The following is a 13,693-nucleotide window of genomic DNA, read 5'->3' on the forward strand; positions in this document are numbered from 1 at the left end:
GTGATGCATGGTTTCGTTCCAGGCTAGCAATGCTTGCAAGAGCATACAAACCGAGCATTCACCCCCGGAGAAGGAGCGCCACCTTTCTGGCCATGGCCTTGTGTGGGAGTTTGATCAGAATCGCAAGAGGGTGCAAGTGCCGAGAAAGAAGAAAAGGGACGTTTGTGTCTAATCTAGGGTTGGTGAGTTGTAGCTATGCACGGATAGTTGAAAGCTTATTAAAATACATGCCATACGGCTGGCCTGGCTCGTGCTCCACGCGAAGTGACAGAGTCACTCTTATCGCAGTTGATTGCCACTAACTAATTGGTTTACAAGCTGGTTGGCGACGTGCTGATCCAGTCCGTTCCAAAATGACAGCTCCCAAGTCGATATTAGTGCACTAGTGTAACGCAGCATTTTATATTGTCCCCATAGTTGACAAGAGGAAATCACAAGAGAGCAGAGAGCACAGAGCGGGCGAGAATGGGAGGCGCAGTGTCGAGCGACGCTCAGATCAACGAGGCGTACAAGCGCATGAGCTTCAAGCACCGGATCATTTTCAGAGTGGGAAAGACTTCGTTGCGATTATGGATTTCTCAAAAGACTAATTAGCTTTGCTCTTGTGGTCTTCCTCCTTTGTGATTGATGATACCAGATCGTCCATTTCGTCGACAAACACACGGCGTGGCACAAGCTCCCGCTTGTGTTCTCGCTGTTTTATCTCGACATCCGGAGGACACTCCACCAAAACTACAACTTGAAGTACGTCGGACCTCCAATCTCAGAAGAAGAGAAAAAAGCCGCGCAGGATGACTGCATAGCTCCGCCTTTCCGGAAGAAAAAATCCAGTGGCGAGCACGTCAATGTCAAAAGTGGCGACTATGGATCATTCATTGGGAGAAATGCCTTTGCTCCAGCATCCGGATCCGAGGTCTCTCTTCTCTCTCTCTCTCTCTCTCATGAGATTCGATTTGCGTCGAGCAGGAACTTTTGGATCCACATCCCAGTGTTGTGGCGACCAAATTTCTGTCGAGAAAGGAATCCGAATTCGCGGACACGGGCAAGCAGTTCAACATGATCGCGGCGTCCTGGATCCAGTTTATGATCCACGACTGGGTCGACCACCAGGAAGACACAAAAGAGGTATGATTCGTGTGATCGAAGCCAAGGATTCTTCTCACGGATGATTTTGTTTTCGATCCAGCAAGAGATTGTAGCTCCGGAATCAGTCGCAGCGCAGTGTCCCTTGAAGGAATTTCGGTTCCTCCGCACGAAAGAGGACGAAACGGGCTCGCAAGACATCCCTTTGGGGCATAGGAACATGAGAACATCGTGGTGGTATGAAACTCTTGTAATTGGAGGGAAGTTTCATTTTACATTTTAGGGATGGGAGTGTTCTATACGGGAGCCACGACGGTGCGCTGGCGAGGGTGCGCACTGGCAAAGATGGAAAACTTAAGATCGGCCAAAATGGCCTCCTTGAGCGCGACGATCACGGCGTCGCCATCTCCGGCGATGTCAAGAACACCTGGGCCGGGGTTTCGATTCTCCAGGCGCTTTTCGTCAAGGAGCACAATGCCGTGTGTGACATGCTCAAGGTGCGTGTGCCTCGATCGATCTCTAGCTCTGGATTGCCGCTAAATCGTCGCTCCAGAGGACGCATCCGGAATTCGGGGACGAAGAGCTCTACCTTCATGCGAGATTGGTCGTCGCTGCCGTGATTGCCAAGATTCACACCATCGACTGGACTGTGGAGCTGCTCAAGACGAAAGCGCTCGACATTGGAATGCATGCAAACTGGTGAGCTTTTCTTCTTTACGTCCACCTTTTCTAGCGATTTCGACTGACTTCGAGAGTGCATCCAGGTATGGTTTACTGGGGAAGAGAATCAAGAGCTGGATCGGGCACACTGGATCCTCGCTGCTGAGTGGATTTATTGGAATGAAGGAGCCAATAAACCACGGCGTTCCTTACGCCTTGACGGAGGAGTTTACGTGCGTTTATCGCCTCCATCCTTTGCTACCAGACGACATTGTGCTGAGAGACATCACTGGCAGTGGGGAAGAGAAACAAACCAAGACTCCTCGAGCCACTGGAAAGAGGTACCTCCATCTCTTTTTTTTTAATTTTACCACTCCTGACTAAACTTTTTCTTGTGATCTATAGAATTCCCATGATCGAGCTCATTGGAAGTGAGGGAGAAAAAACGCTGGTAGCATTGGAAACGAGAGAATGATCGCGTCGCTTGGGCATCAAGCTTGTGGAGCGCTCGTTCTTTTCAACTATCCGCAGTGGATGAGGGACCTTCCCCAGACTGGAACCGACGGCATAAACCGCCCGAATCACGTCGACATGGCCGCCCTCGAGAGTAAGTTCTGTTCTTGCCAGACGCTTGTTTTCCTCGATCTTATCTTTGCATCTCTGCACTTTTTGTCCCAGTTTACCGTGATCGCGAAAGAAAAGTTGCAAGATACAATGCCTTTCGGAGAAACATGTTGATGATTCCAATCAAGAAGTGGGAGGATCTCACCGATGACAAACAAACACTCGCCTTGCTGAGGGAGGTATACGGCGAGGACGTGGAGAAGCTCGACTTGCTCGTCGGCTTGCTGGCGGAGAAGAAGATCAAAGGCTTCGCCATTAGCGAGACGTCGTTTTTCATCTTTCTCCTCATGGCCACCAGGTAAAAACTGCTAGAACCAAGTCACAGTTTTAACACATTGCATTGCTTTCCCACAGGAGGCTAGAAGCTGATCGATTCTTTACCTCAAACTTTAACGCCAAGAGCTACACCAAGGAGGGACTGGCGTGGGTGAACAACACCGAGAGCCTCAAAGACGTCCTCCAGAGGCACCACGGCAACTTGGTTGATAAGTGGCTAAACGCACGCAGCGCATTCAGCGTGTGGAGTGCGTGAAAGTTCCCTCGATCTTTCTTGGTTGTGCCAGTAACTTCTCTTCTATCCAGACTCTTTCCTCAAGATATACTTATCTCATACGTCTCATACGTCCACGAACTGTATGTCAAGAGTTTGTGGATCGAGTTGCCAGACGTTGAGAGCCGCGTACTCTTCCAAGCATTGCCTGAGTTGAGCTTCCTTGTACCCCTGGAAATGAAACAAGCATTAAAGAATAAAGAGAGCGGAGAACTTTGGCATCGCAAAACCTTGACGGAGATCTGGTTGAGCACATCTCCATACTTGAGCCTCAAGGTCCTGAGCCTTGCCGATTCGTCGCGAATGATAGTGTATATAGTGGAGATTGGATCCAGCCCGGTCTTTCTCTGGTCGTCCGCATACACCGAGAACTTGGACATTTGCATCAGCCTCAGTGCCTCATCAACGTCGCTCTGGACCACCGTGGTGGAAAACCTGAGACGCGCCAATGCCTGAAGATTTATACTTTAGTACAAAATGAAACCAGCAAAGAACAAAAGAAAACCATCACCTCTGATATTCTCATTATACTGAGCAGAGTCCGTGCGGTAGTGTAAGAATGCGGTGCGTTGCTCTGGGCCTCCTCTTGGCGCAAAGCTGCGTAGGCGCTGGAAATATATTCTGTCAAGGTACGCGGTACAAAAGGGACGACTCTTCTGGCCATGGCGACGTAAGCTCTGCAACAAAAAATCATGAAAAACTATTACCTTACGACAATTGTAGTGGGACCATGTACCTTAACATGGATGGTTCCAGCGGATCGCCAGCAGTAGGAGGCGGTACACCGTGTGTATGCACGTGAAGAACGTGTGTTGCCATTGCAGAGTCTATCTCTCTGTCTGCTCGATCTAGAATGAGCCACATTAAATCGAATCGGGAAAGCAATGCCGGTGGTAAGTTGATATTCTCTGCCGGCGTGCGTCGCATATCATATCGTCCCCTGCCGTTTGCGAAAAGAAAAGATTACAACATATCATTGATCATAAAGAGGATTTACCATGCTGGATTTGCTGCCGCAAGGATAGCGGTCCGAGCATTTAGACTAGTTGTGATGCCAGCTTTGGCAATGCTTACAGTCTGTTGCTCCATCACTTCATGGATAGATGTTCGATCTGTTTCATCCATTTTGTCAAATTCGTCGATAGCACAAATGCCCATATCTGCCAAAACCTTGCCAACAGTTCGATTGTCAGCACAATGCAAACTTTATGAGAAGAAAAGAGAGCATACCAATGCACCGCCTTCAAGGACCATCTCGTTTGTAACGGGGTCTCTGTGCACTGCAGCTGTCAGACCAACACCACTGCTACCCCGACCCGTGGTATAAACTCCCCGAGGAGCGATGGTTACCATGTGTTTCAAAAGTTGACTCTTGGCAACTCCAGGGTCTCCCATCAAACAAACATGCAAATCCCCTCGTATCTAAGACAATTAGCATATGAAGCAAGAAGGAAAGAAACAAACTACGAGAACTTACCTTCATACCATCTTTTAAATGGCGCGTTGGTGCTCCAACAAGAACCAAAAGCAATGCTTTTTTGACATCGTCATGACCAAAAATTTCCGGAGCTATGGAAAAGGATAGCCTGTCATAGATTTGCCCGTCTTGAGCAAGCGCTTCGATTGTGTCTTGCTCAATTCCACTAAGCACATATCTGTAAACAGGCTACTATTATAAACAAGAAAGATAAAAGAGAAACAAAATACAAACTCTTCGTAGCGTTTCTTTGTATGTTTTATGGACATAGCTTCCAGATACGTATCTGCTACGAGTCCTGCACGAATCGCCCGGAAACCGGTAAATGGAACTGGGAGGAAAATCCCAGATATCTCTACCAAGTCTCCAGGCCCGAGCTGCAAGGTCAACATTAAGAGTAGCACAGAAGAAGCCTTGAACTAAACACTACCTGACGAGTCAGTTCACCACGAATATTGATGGTCATGGATCGTGGTATGTGGCCTTTAGGGACATGCTCAGCTAGCTCTTGGATCTTGGCCTGTTGTTTTAAATGGTTAAGCGATTAAGAAAGAAATAAAATCTCTAACTCACCTCTTGGAACTTCAAAAACTTGGATGCTCTGAGCTGAAGTATAAGCCTCCCTTTGACGTTGTTGGTACGACACCTCGTAGAAGGACATTCCAGCAGCGGCATAAACGTGCGGGAAGTAACTTCCTATCAATAAAAAATCAAAATGTAGCCACTTCAATCCAGATGCTCAAACCTGATATATCTCAAACCCGCATTCTTCACATGTGTAGACAGCTACTTGAATCAATGGTTTCACGTCCGAGCAACGAGTAACGATGCCTCTGACCTTGACAAGTTGTCCAATATGAGACGCTCTGACTTCCCTCAGCGCTCGAGGCTTCTCACTGGCGAGAGCTGTAATATGTACTTCACTGCAGGACAAAGGTGAGATCCAGAGAACAAACTCACTACAAAGAAAGAACTCACAAGTATCGTTTGATCTCGGCAGGAAGCGTTTGACGTGGATCCGCATTGTCAGCGTTTTCACTGGGATCATTATTCCTTTGTCGCATGAGCACTTCATAGTCGTCATCCACATCGATAGGCACCGTGGGGTCGGGTAGAATCTCATCTATGGCCTCAGCAAACAATCCAAGGTAGCGCTTTGTGTTGGTCCGAATTCTTTGCACCAGCATCTCAGCGTCAAAATCCTGGAGAAGGCAAAGAGAGACAATAAGAACAAGAAAACGATCAATCGAAAGACATCTTACATTACAAAAGTCATCCAGAGAGATATCCACCGAGCGCAATTTTCTATTGGCGACTTGTTGCTGAGAAAGAATGGAAGAAACGATGAGAAGAACCAAAACAAACTCCTCGCTCGCTTACCAGCATCTCCAGATATTTCATCCGCCCATCGGCATCCACAAAACTCCTGAGCAGATCCTTGCAATGCTCTGGAACAATCCAATCAGCGAATGCTGGCCGAGAATCGACTCTAGAAGACGCACCTTTGTCGGACTTGTAATCTGGAGCCTTGCCGGAGAACCGCGCCGCGCCCTGGGAGCTCCTGGCCGCCATAGCCGAGCACAAAAACCCTAGAGCAAAGTTTTGGCGGGAAACAGCAAAAGTCTCTCTCTCGGGTTATTGTTACCATTATTGGAATATCCCAAAACCGTTCACAAGCAACAAGAGTCCTGGAGTTTTAGAGCTCGCGGCCAAAATCCCCGAGCTCAAAGTTCTTAGAAGCACCAAAAAAACTTCTTTGTTCATCATCGTCACCGAGTTCCAGCAGCCGCCTCCTTTGTCACTTGCTTACTTCTCCTTGGAAACCTTAGCCAAGTTAGCAGCCTTTGCGACCACTTCATCGATTCCTCCAACCATGTAGAAAGATTGCTCTGGCAAATCATCGTACTTGCCATCCAAAACACCCTGCAAAGAATCCAAACTTCAGTCCTTTGCTTGCTAGGAAAATATGAGAAGAGCTTTTGATGTTTACTGACCCGAAAACTCGCGACGTTCTCCTTCAAGTCCACGTACTTTCCAGGGGAGCCTGTGAAAACCTCCGCAACATGGAAAGGCTGGCTCAGGAAACGTTGCATCTTCCGAGCCCGAGCCACGGTGAGCTTGTCGTCTTCGCTGAGCTCGTCCATTCCCAGAATGGCGATGATATCCTGTAAGTTTTTGTAGCTCTGCAACACCTTTTGGACGTCACGAGCGCACTGGTAATGATCCTCTCCAATGACACGAGGAGACAGCATACGAGAGGTTGAGTCAAGAGGATCCACGGCCGGATAGATACCAAGCTCGGAAATCTGCAAAACAAAAGCGAAGGTGTCAAAAGGCTGCAAGATAAGAACAGTGTCGCTGTACCTGGCGTGAAAGCACAGTAGTTGCATCAAGATGAGCGAAAGTCGTCGCTGGAGCAGGATCTGTTAGATCATCAGCAGGCACGTAGATGGCTTGCACTGAGGTGATGGATCCCTTCTTAGTAGTCGTGATTCTTTCTTGTAAACCCCCAAGATCTGTTGCCAGAGTGGGTTGATATCCGACAGCAGAAGGAATTCGTCCCAGCAGAGCAGACACTTCCGAGTTTGCCTGTATGTTTCAAACGAATGAGGGAACATTCCATGTGAAAAAACACAGCACCTGAGTGAAACGGAAAATGTTATCAATAAACAGTAGCACGTCCTGGCCTTCTGCATCACGGAAATACTCTGCCACGGTTAATCCTGTGAGGCCAACGCGAGCACGAGCACCCGGGGGCTCATTCATCTGCCCGTACACCAGCGCACACTTGCTTTCGTTCTAAACCAAGTGAACACAGAACTAGTTAGATAAGAACAATGCAAGGCAATGCTTACTTGCTTGTCACCCAGCTTGATGACACCACTTTCAATCATTTCTTTGTAGAGATCGTTTCCTTCACGAGTGCGTTCCCCGACACCAGCAAACACAGAATAACCACCTGAAAGATCACCAGTGAGCTATGTAGCTTATAAAACCGGTGGCCAGTGTACCGTGAGCCTTAGCAATATTGTTAATAAGCTCCATAATCAGCACTGTCTTCCCGACACCAGCACCCCCAAAAAGTCCGATTTTCCCACCTCGTTGGTATGGTGCAAGAAGATCCACCACCTGGATGAAAGAATGGCTTGTCAACCAGTATAGAAAAATGTACATTTGCATCGTACCTTGATTCCCGTCACCAAAACTTCCTGTTCTGTGGACTGCTCAGTGAAGACTGGAGCCTCTCTATGGATTGGGAGATAATGGTCAGTGACTGCGAAAACAAAAAGTAAAGGTTTTCATTAGAACGAAGCGCTGTAGAGTAACACTTACCAAAATCCCCAATTTCATCGATAGGCTCTCCAATCACGTTCATGATCCTGCCGAGCGTGCACCTCCCAACGGGAATCTAGAGACAATGTCATGCATGACGTAAAGAAACCTACATTGGCGAAATACTTACAGTGATGGGAGCTCCGGTGTTCAAGACCTTCTGCCCCCTCACGAGCCCATCGGTAGTGTCCATGGCGATCGTCCTGACGGTCATATCGCCCAGATGCTGGGCGACCTCGAGCACGACGCGAAAGGAGTGATCCTGGACCTCGAGAGCGTTCAAAATCGATGGCAGCTCCTTGTCAAACTTGACATCCACCACGGCGCCAATCACCTGAGCAATGTAGCCCAGGGCTTCCGGATCCTTCTTCACGGCCGCCGCTGTGGCGTAGGTCCTAGTGCCCAGGCCATGGCCATCGCTACTGAAAGACGAATCCCCAGATGCCCTCCTCGATGCCGGGAGGAGCGCTGAAGAAAAGGAGAGCGACGACAGGCACCTCGCTCGCTGGGACGAAGATTTCCTCGATGCCGCGCGGAGGAGCTGCCCCAGCGCCCGCCTCGACGCCATAGCAGCAATTCGCTCCCAGCTCCAAACCCTAGGGCGTACTTACTTTGGAAATGCGTGGGCTATATCTTGCTCAGAGAAAACCTCCACCGTCCGATGGTAATCCCAGCTAGAATATGCGAAGATGCTCCGTGCAATCAAAGATGGTATATTCCGTCAAACGGCTATTAGGGCTAGGGCATCAATGGAGCACGAAGAGAGGGACGAGGGAGGGAAGCGCGGCAGGAGGAGGAAGAGGAGGCATGAAGAATCCGATTCGAGGAGCAGGAGCAGCGATAGCGGTAGCAGCGAGAGTGAAAATCGCAGGAGCAAGCGTAGGAAGCGGCATCATCGACGAAGAACTAGAGGATCATCTGATAGTAGCTCGTCCGGGGAGGAGAGCGATAGCGACGTTGTGAGTAAGCGCTCACGCAGCCGAGTAAGGCACAAGGAAGAGCGAAGGCACAAGAGCAGGGATAAAGAGAAGAAACGCAAGGATAGGGGGAAGGGGAAGCGAAAGGAGGAGAAGAAGAAGAAGAAGAAGGAGAAGGCCGAGCGCCAGAAGAGTGGGCCTGTGACTGCTTCATGGGGGAAGTATGGACTTATCAAGGAGATCGATATGTGGTGGGTCTATAAATTTTTTTCAATATGTTTCTGGATGGCATTGCGAAGCTTTGTTTATGCGCAGGAACAAGAGGCCGGAATTTAGCGCATGGCTTTCGGAAGTGAAGAAAGTAGGCATTTTCAGAAAAGAAATCGTTTCTTCTTCTTACTGTGTTGCTTGGTTTTCTTACGCAGGTCAATCTGGAGACGCTACCGAATTGGGAGGAGAGACAAATGTTTAAGGAGTACGAATTTTTTCTCATGCGTGCATTCGAATTATGTGAGCATTGAGTTGCATGACCTGTCGCTCTTTGTGGATTTTCTTTCCTTCGAGACAGTGTGCTTTGGAATTTCCTGATGTCGTGGCTTGTTGTTTTACAGGTACATGGAAGATTATAACACTGCAACACTTCCCTCGAAGAAGTCAGTAGTGCTAGAGTCAAGGTTTTTCTTGCTTTTTTTAACGTTGATTTCTTCGTAGGTACTACAATGTTGATAAGTATCACCAGCGAAAGATGTTCAAGGAGTGGAAGAAGGGCGCCAAATACAGATCTGTCGAAGTGGAGCGGACAGAATTCAACGATGAAGAGCAACGAAGGTATTTTGCTCTGATAGGATTTTCCCATCATACACACATTTCTGTTTCAGGCAAGAACTAAAAATGCTGCGGGAGCATGAGAAAGAGGCACACATTGAAGAACTAAAGCACTCGATGAAAACTGGCATGGTGCGTTCAAATAAGTCCATCCGTAAAGATTGTTAAATGATCTCCACTCCTTTGGTAAATCCCGCAGGCACAAGCGATGCGTGAGCAAGCCCAACTTCGTGAGGAAATGCAGTACCAATATCGTCTCGGGAATCTCGAAGTAAGCACCTGTCATTCTTTTGATCTTGTGAAATGTGACGCGAACGTATTGCCAGGCAGCGAATGCGATCCAGAAGCGCCTGGAGCCTGACGCTTTGTAGTACCATATAGAGAGAAAAAACTATCAAATCGAACACAGCCAGAGTTGCATTTTGCTGTTGTACTCCATGGGTACGTTAAGCAAATCTCATTGTGACTGATTCTCGACAATGATTGCGATGAGTATTTAGAGACAGTACCGATCGTCATGAGAGTGTGAAGAAGTGGAGAGCGTTATGCACCCCAGGTTATTTGTATTAATTGGTGCTTAAGTATTGCAACGCTAAAAAAAGTCCTTTGTACTGCAGCTCTACAGCCGAGCCAAAAAATGTTGAGAGACGAGGTCAGAACAAAAGAAAGCTGGATCTGTCCAGCACTGCTTTTGAAGCAATCAGCCCTTTTTAACCTTTTGCCTGCATCAGTTAACGTTTTCTTCCTTTATTTCAAACTACCACTAAAATATTGGTGAGCTTTACAGAGAAAATTCTTCCCCGGCAGTATTTATGGGATTGGAAGAAAGGAGGGAGTGCTTCTTGTTGGTGAGTGACTGAGAGAGAAGAATGGAGCGTTTGTTTGTTGCTGGTTTTGCTCTTTTGCTTGCTGTTAGCTTCGCGCAGGCCAAGCAGCGGCCTCCAACTTTCGACGAGAATTTCTCTGTTATGTGGGCTGACGACCATGTACAAACAACTGGAGAAAATGGGAGCCTTGTGCAGCTAATGCTCGATAGAAACTCTGGTAAGTAACATTCTTTCAATAGTCTACTGATTTTCCTTTACGTTTTCTTTGTAGGATCCGCCTTCTCGACGATAAAAAAGTACCTGTTTGGATTCATCAGCATGAATCTCAAGCTGGTTCCGGGTGATTCAGCCGGAGTTGTCACTGCTTACTACGTAAATCTTCGTCTTTCTCGATGCTTCAACTTTTATTTCCTTTGTTTCGCAGCTATCGTCCGAGACCGACAACCGAGATGAGCTCGACTTCGAGTTCCTTGGCAACCGATCCGGGCAGCCATATACTTTGCAAACCAACGTCTATAGCAATGGAAAGGGAGAGAGGGAGCAGCGGCTGATGCTCTGGTTTGATCCCTCTCAAGACTTCCACGCTTACTCGTTCCTCTGGAACAAGCATCATATTGTGTAAGCTTTCCTTTCATTCATTTGCTCGATCTTATCTCCAAGTCGCAGGTTCTACGTCGACAAGACCCCCGTCCGCGTCCACAGGCTCACAAGCGCCACCCAAGACGTGTTCCTGTCCAAACAGCCAATGCGGCTCATCTCGAGCATCTGGAACGCCGACGGCTGGGCGACGCGCGGTGGAAAAGAGAAGATCGACTGGAGTGGAGCGCCGTTCGTGGCGTCCTACGCCGAATTCACCGTGGATGGATGCGACGAAGGGGACGCTGCGTGCCTCGCAAACACGAGCAGCCCCTGGTGGGATAGGCCGAGTTCGTGGGAGCTGAGCGTTCAAGAAGAGCAAGCGCTGGGCGTGGTGAGATCCAAGTTCTTGATATATGACTACTGCCTAGACACCAACAGGAATCCATCACCTCCTACCGAGTGTAGTGTTAATCCCAAGTAGATCTATCAAAAGTATGTGCCTTCCAAAACCACAGGGTGGTGCTGCTGGGTATGTGGTTTCCAGGGGTTTGAGCATTTGCTCGTGTTATCACTTGGCTGTGGCAACAAAACTGTGACAAGAAAGCCGCGGGATGGTGGGTGACACAGCTAATAACGAATGTGGCCCTCAACGCAAGCTCGGATATGGTGGTCTCGGCGCTTTTTTAGCTCGGGCTGTGCGTAAGAATCCAAATAATGTAGTTTGTTCTTGGATCAGACCTCCAGCAAGTTGAGTATTCGAAGCCGGCCAACCTTGCCGACCTGGTCAACATTAGGAGACAGCTGGTCAAGGAGCCGGTCAAGGGGGTCAACTTTTACAACGGGGAGGCCATTCGCAGGTTTGCACCATTCACTTGCAACCCAGCCGTCTGAAGAGCCCAAGAAACGCAAACTAGTTGATAGGATTTCCAAATATACAATCATGATATAAGATATTTATCTCTTATATGAATATCTTTTATATATATATATATATATATAAAAGATAACACGTACACGCCAACTAAAATACAGAATTACGCAAGGCATCCAATTGCGTATGTATTTGAAAAAGATATAGGTGTCTTGAGATCAATATATCGTCCATGCTGCATGTATCTTATTTTAGAGAAATGTTGCACTGTTGGTTTTCACAGGCACGTCTCGTAAGACGGGCAAATAACAAACACGTCACGGATCCTGAATATATGCATGATCCAATGTTGGCACAACTACACCTGTTTACAATTATCCATCGCACAAGAATTTCATGGAAACAAGCAGAAGGAGGAAGTGCATCTTGAGCATCGATGGAGGTGGAGTGAGGGGTGTTATTCCCGCGACAATTCTTGAGTACCTTGAGGATTGCTTACAGGTTTCTTTGGGAAAATTATCAAAGCAGAGTCATCTTTATTGGCTTTGATCTGATCTCTCTCTGTCAGGAGCTAGATGGTCCTAGTGTCAGGCTCGCGGACTACTTTGACACCATTGCTGGAACCAGCACCGGAGGGATCATCGCCGCAATGCTGGGGACGCCTAGCAAAGACAATCGGCCAATGTTCATGGCGAAAGAGATCACTGGGTTCTACTTTGCGAATGCGCAGAAGATATTCCCGCAGTACTTGTGTGTTCTCCTTGTTCTTTTTCAGATGGAAAAAACTTTCGAGCTCCTAGTAATGAATTCTCACTCTTAACAGTCTCAAAAGCGCTGCTGGACTCTTCGGGCCAAAGTACTCCGAGAAGCCTATGGAGAGCCTCCTCCACGAGTATATTGGAGACTTGAAGATGAGAGACACACTCGTTCCTCTCGTCATTCCAACCTTTGACACTAAACTCCAGCAGCCTGTGTTCTTCACAACTTCAGAGGTTTGCGTCCATGATTTTGTGTTCTGATATTTAAGAAGTTCAAGACTTCCAGGCCAAAACAAACGAATCCAAGAATGCGTTTCTCCGAGATGTTGTCCGGGGCACCACCGCGGCTCCAACTTATCTGCCTCCAAAATATTTCCAGATGCCTACGGGAGTGGAATTCAACCTGGTTGACGGTGGCCTCGCCGCAAACAATCCAGTAATTTTTCATACGGTCTTTAAAGCTCTAGTCCTTTTACTCAACTAATTTCTATCTATGTGAAGACTTTTCTAGCCATTGTTCAAGCTCTGAAGGATTCAGAAGCTCAGGATCCAGGATTGGTAGGCACTAAACTGCTCGAGGTATATAGATAACTATATTTCATTCGTGTTAGCTATTGTGAATTGCTATCAGAGGTTCGAGGAGTTGCTGGTCATATCTCTTGGTTGTGGCGATCAAACCGTGAGCTACACGGCCAAGGAGATAGCAAAATGGGGGGCTCTCGGCTGGGTGGTTCATGAGAACGGGGCTCCAATCATCAACATGCTCTCTAACGCAAGCGCCGACATTGTTGACCACACCATCTCGTCGCTCTTCCGACTTAGTGTGTGCGAGCAGAACTTCCTTCGGATTCAGGTACTAGAAAAGTTCGAGTTTGACAAATGTCGTGGATTTGGAATTTTTCTTTTTGACAGACGCCGGAGCTCGAGGGCAGCATTGCGGAAGTTGACAACTCGAGCTTGGAGAATTTGAAGAAGCTGGCCATGGTTGGGAAAGGCTTGTTGGAACGGCGAGTGCAAATGGTGAATTTGGAAACGGGTACCTGGCAAGATGTTGGGAATGAAACCAACCAAGAAGCCATTAAGAGGATGGCTAACTGGTTATCACAGAATAGAAAAGGCACAAGTTTTTAAAATTCCATTTTAAGATCCGGTTTCTAGCTCTTCATGTGCATTGACACGGTAAGTACAA

The 13,693-nt window shown here is 47.8% G+C and overlaps 6 protein-coding genes across 7 annotated transcripts; 4 read left to right on the top strand and 2 right to left on the bottom strand.

Moving 5' to 3' along the window:
* Positions 1–411: 411 nt before the first annotated feature.
* LOC9655841 (alpha-dioxygenase 2) lies at positions 412–3,146 on the top strand. The gene is given in 11 exon segments (XM_024677583.1): positions 412–546; positions 638–913; positions 967–1,125; positions 1,187–1,320; positions 1,367–1,580; positions 1,637–1,782; positions 1,848–2,084; positions 2,149–2,183; positions 2,186–2,350; positions 2,422–2,665; positions 2,722–3,146. Coding segments are annotated over 11 exon segments (1,869 nt in total). The 5' UTR covers positions 412–465; the 3' UTR covers positions 2,900–3,146.
* Positions 2,953–5,988, bottom strand: LOC9655842 (DNA replication licensing factor MCM7). Of its 2 annotated transcripts, XM_024677573.1 has the most exons (15): positions 5,897–5,988; positions 5,775–5,842; positions 5,657–5,716; positions 5,373–5,596; positions 5,140–5,317; positions 4,968–5,090; positions 4,825–4,914; positions 4,629–4,771; positions 4,395–4,572; positions 4,148–4,339; positions 3,915–4,087; positions 3,654–3,857; positions 3,429–3,594; positions 3,148–3,369; positions 2,953–3,088 (listed from the first exon to the last, which is right to left on the bottom strand). In XM_024677573.1, exons 1-15 carry the CDS (start codon positions 5,964–5,966, stop codon positions 2,984–2,986), a joined length of 2,196 nt encoding a protein of 731 aa, XP_024533341.1. In that variant the 5' UTR covers positions 5,967–5,988; the 3' UTR covers positions 2,953–2,983. The 2 variants fall into 2 exon arrangements, with proteins under 2 accessions (XP_024533341.1, XP_024533338.1); XM_024677570.1 differs by having other exon boundaries at positions 5,373–5,716.
* A 32-nt stretch (positions 5,989–6,020) lies between these two features.
* LOC9655843 (ATP synthase subunit beta, mitochondrial) lies at positions 6,021–8,336 on the bottom strand. Its single transcript, XM_002960940.2, has 9 exons — positions 7,858–8,336; positions 7,728–7,803; positions 7,580–7,668; positions 7,406–7,523; positions 7,250–7,353; positions 7,035–7,193; positions 6,759–6,983; positions 6,389–6,700; positions 6,021–6,317 (listed from the first exon to the last, which is right to left on the bottom strand). Exons 1-9 carry the CDS (start codon positions 8,293–8,295, stop codon positions 6,201–6,203), a joined length of 1,638 nt encoding a protein of 545 aa, XP_002960986.2. The 5' UTR covers positions 8,296–8,336; the 3' UTR covers positions 6,021–6,200.
* Positions 8,337–8,473: 137 nt separating this feature from the next.
* LOC9641476 (vicilin-like seed storage protein At2g18540) lies at positions 8,474–9,949 on the top strand. The gene is made up of 8 exons (XM_002960294.2): positions 8,474–8,895; positions 8,960–9,005; positions 9,070–9,119; positions 9,256–9,297; positions 9,356–9,472; positions 9,523–9,601; positions 9,669–9,740; positions 9,796–9,949. The coding sequence occupies exons 1-8, from the start codon at positions 8,477–8,479 to the stop codon at positions 9,838–9,840; spliced, it is 870 nt and encodes a 289-aa protein (XP_002960340.2). The 5' UTR covers positions 8,474–8,476; the 3' UTR covers positions 9,841–9,949.
* On the top strand, positions 9,840–11,387 carry LOC9641477 (probable xyloglucan endotransglucosylase/hydrolase protein 8). The gene is made up of 5 exons (XM_002960295.2): positions 9,840–9,910; positions 9,970–10,513; positions 10,568–10,668; positions 10,721–10,914; positions 10,963–11,387. The coding sequence occupies exons 2-5, from the start codon at positions 10,339–10,341 to the stop codon at positions 11,354–11,356; spliced, it is 864 nt and encodes a 287-aa protein (XP_002960341.1). The 5' UTR covers positions 9,840–9,910; positions 9,970–10,338; the 3' UTR covers positions 11,357–11,387.
* Positions 11,388–11,486: 99 nt separating this feature from the next.
* On the top strand, positions 11,487–13,688 carry LOC9655844 (patatin-like protein 2). The gene is made up of 9 exons (XM_024673121.1): positions 11,487–11,514; positions 11,612–11,732; positions 12,157–12,247; positions 12,315–12,496; positions 12,570–12,738; positions 12,791–12,940; positions 13,006–13,083; positions 13,136–13,357; positions 13,417–13,688. The coding sequence occupies exons 1-9, from the start codon at positions 11,487–11,489 to the stop codon at positions 13,633–13,635; spliced, it is 1,260 nt and encodes a 419-aa protein (XP_024528889.1). The 3' UTR covers positions 13,636–13,688.
* Positions 13,689–13,693: the final 5 nt, after the last annotated feature.

The sequence above is a fragment of the Selaginella moellendorffii genome, unplaced genomic scaffold, assembly GCF_000143415.4.
Source record: "Selaginella moellendorffii unplaced genomic scaffold, v1.0 SELMOscaffold_0, whole genome shotgun sequence".
Taxonomy (NCBI): Eukaryota; Viridiplantae; Streptophyta; class Lycopodiopsida; order Selaginellales; family Selaginellaceae; genus Selaginella; species Selaginella moellendorffii.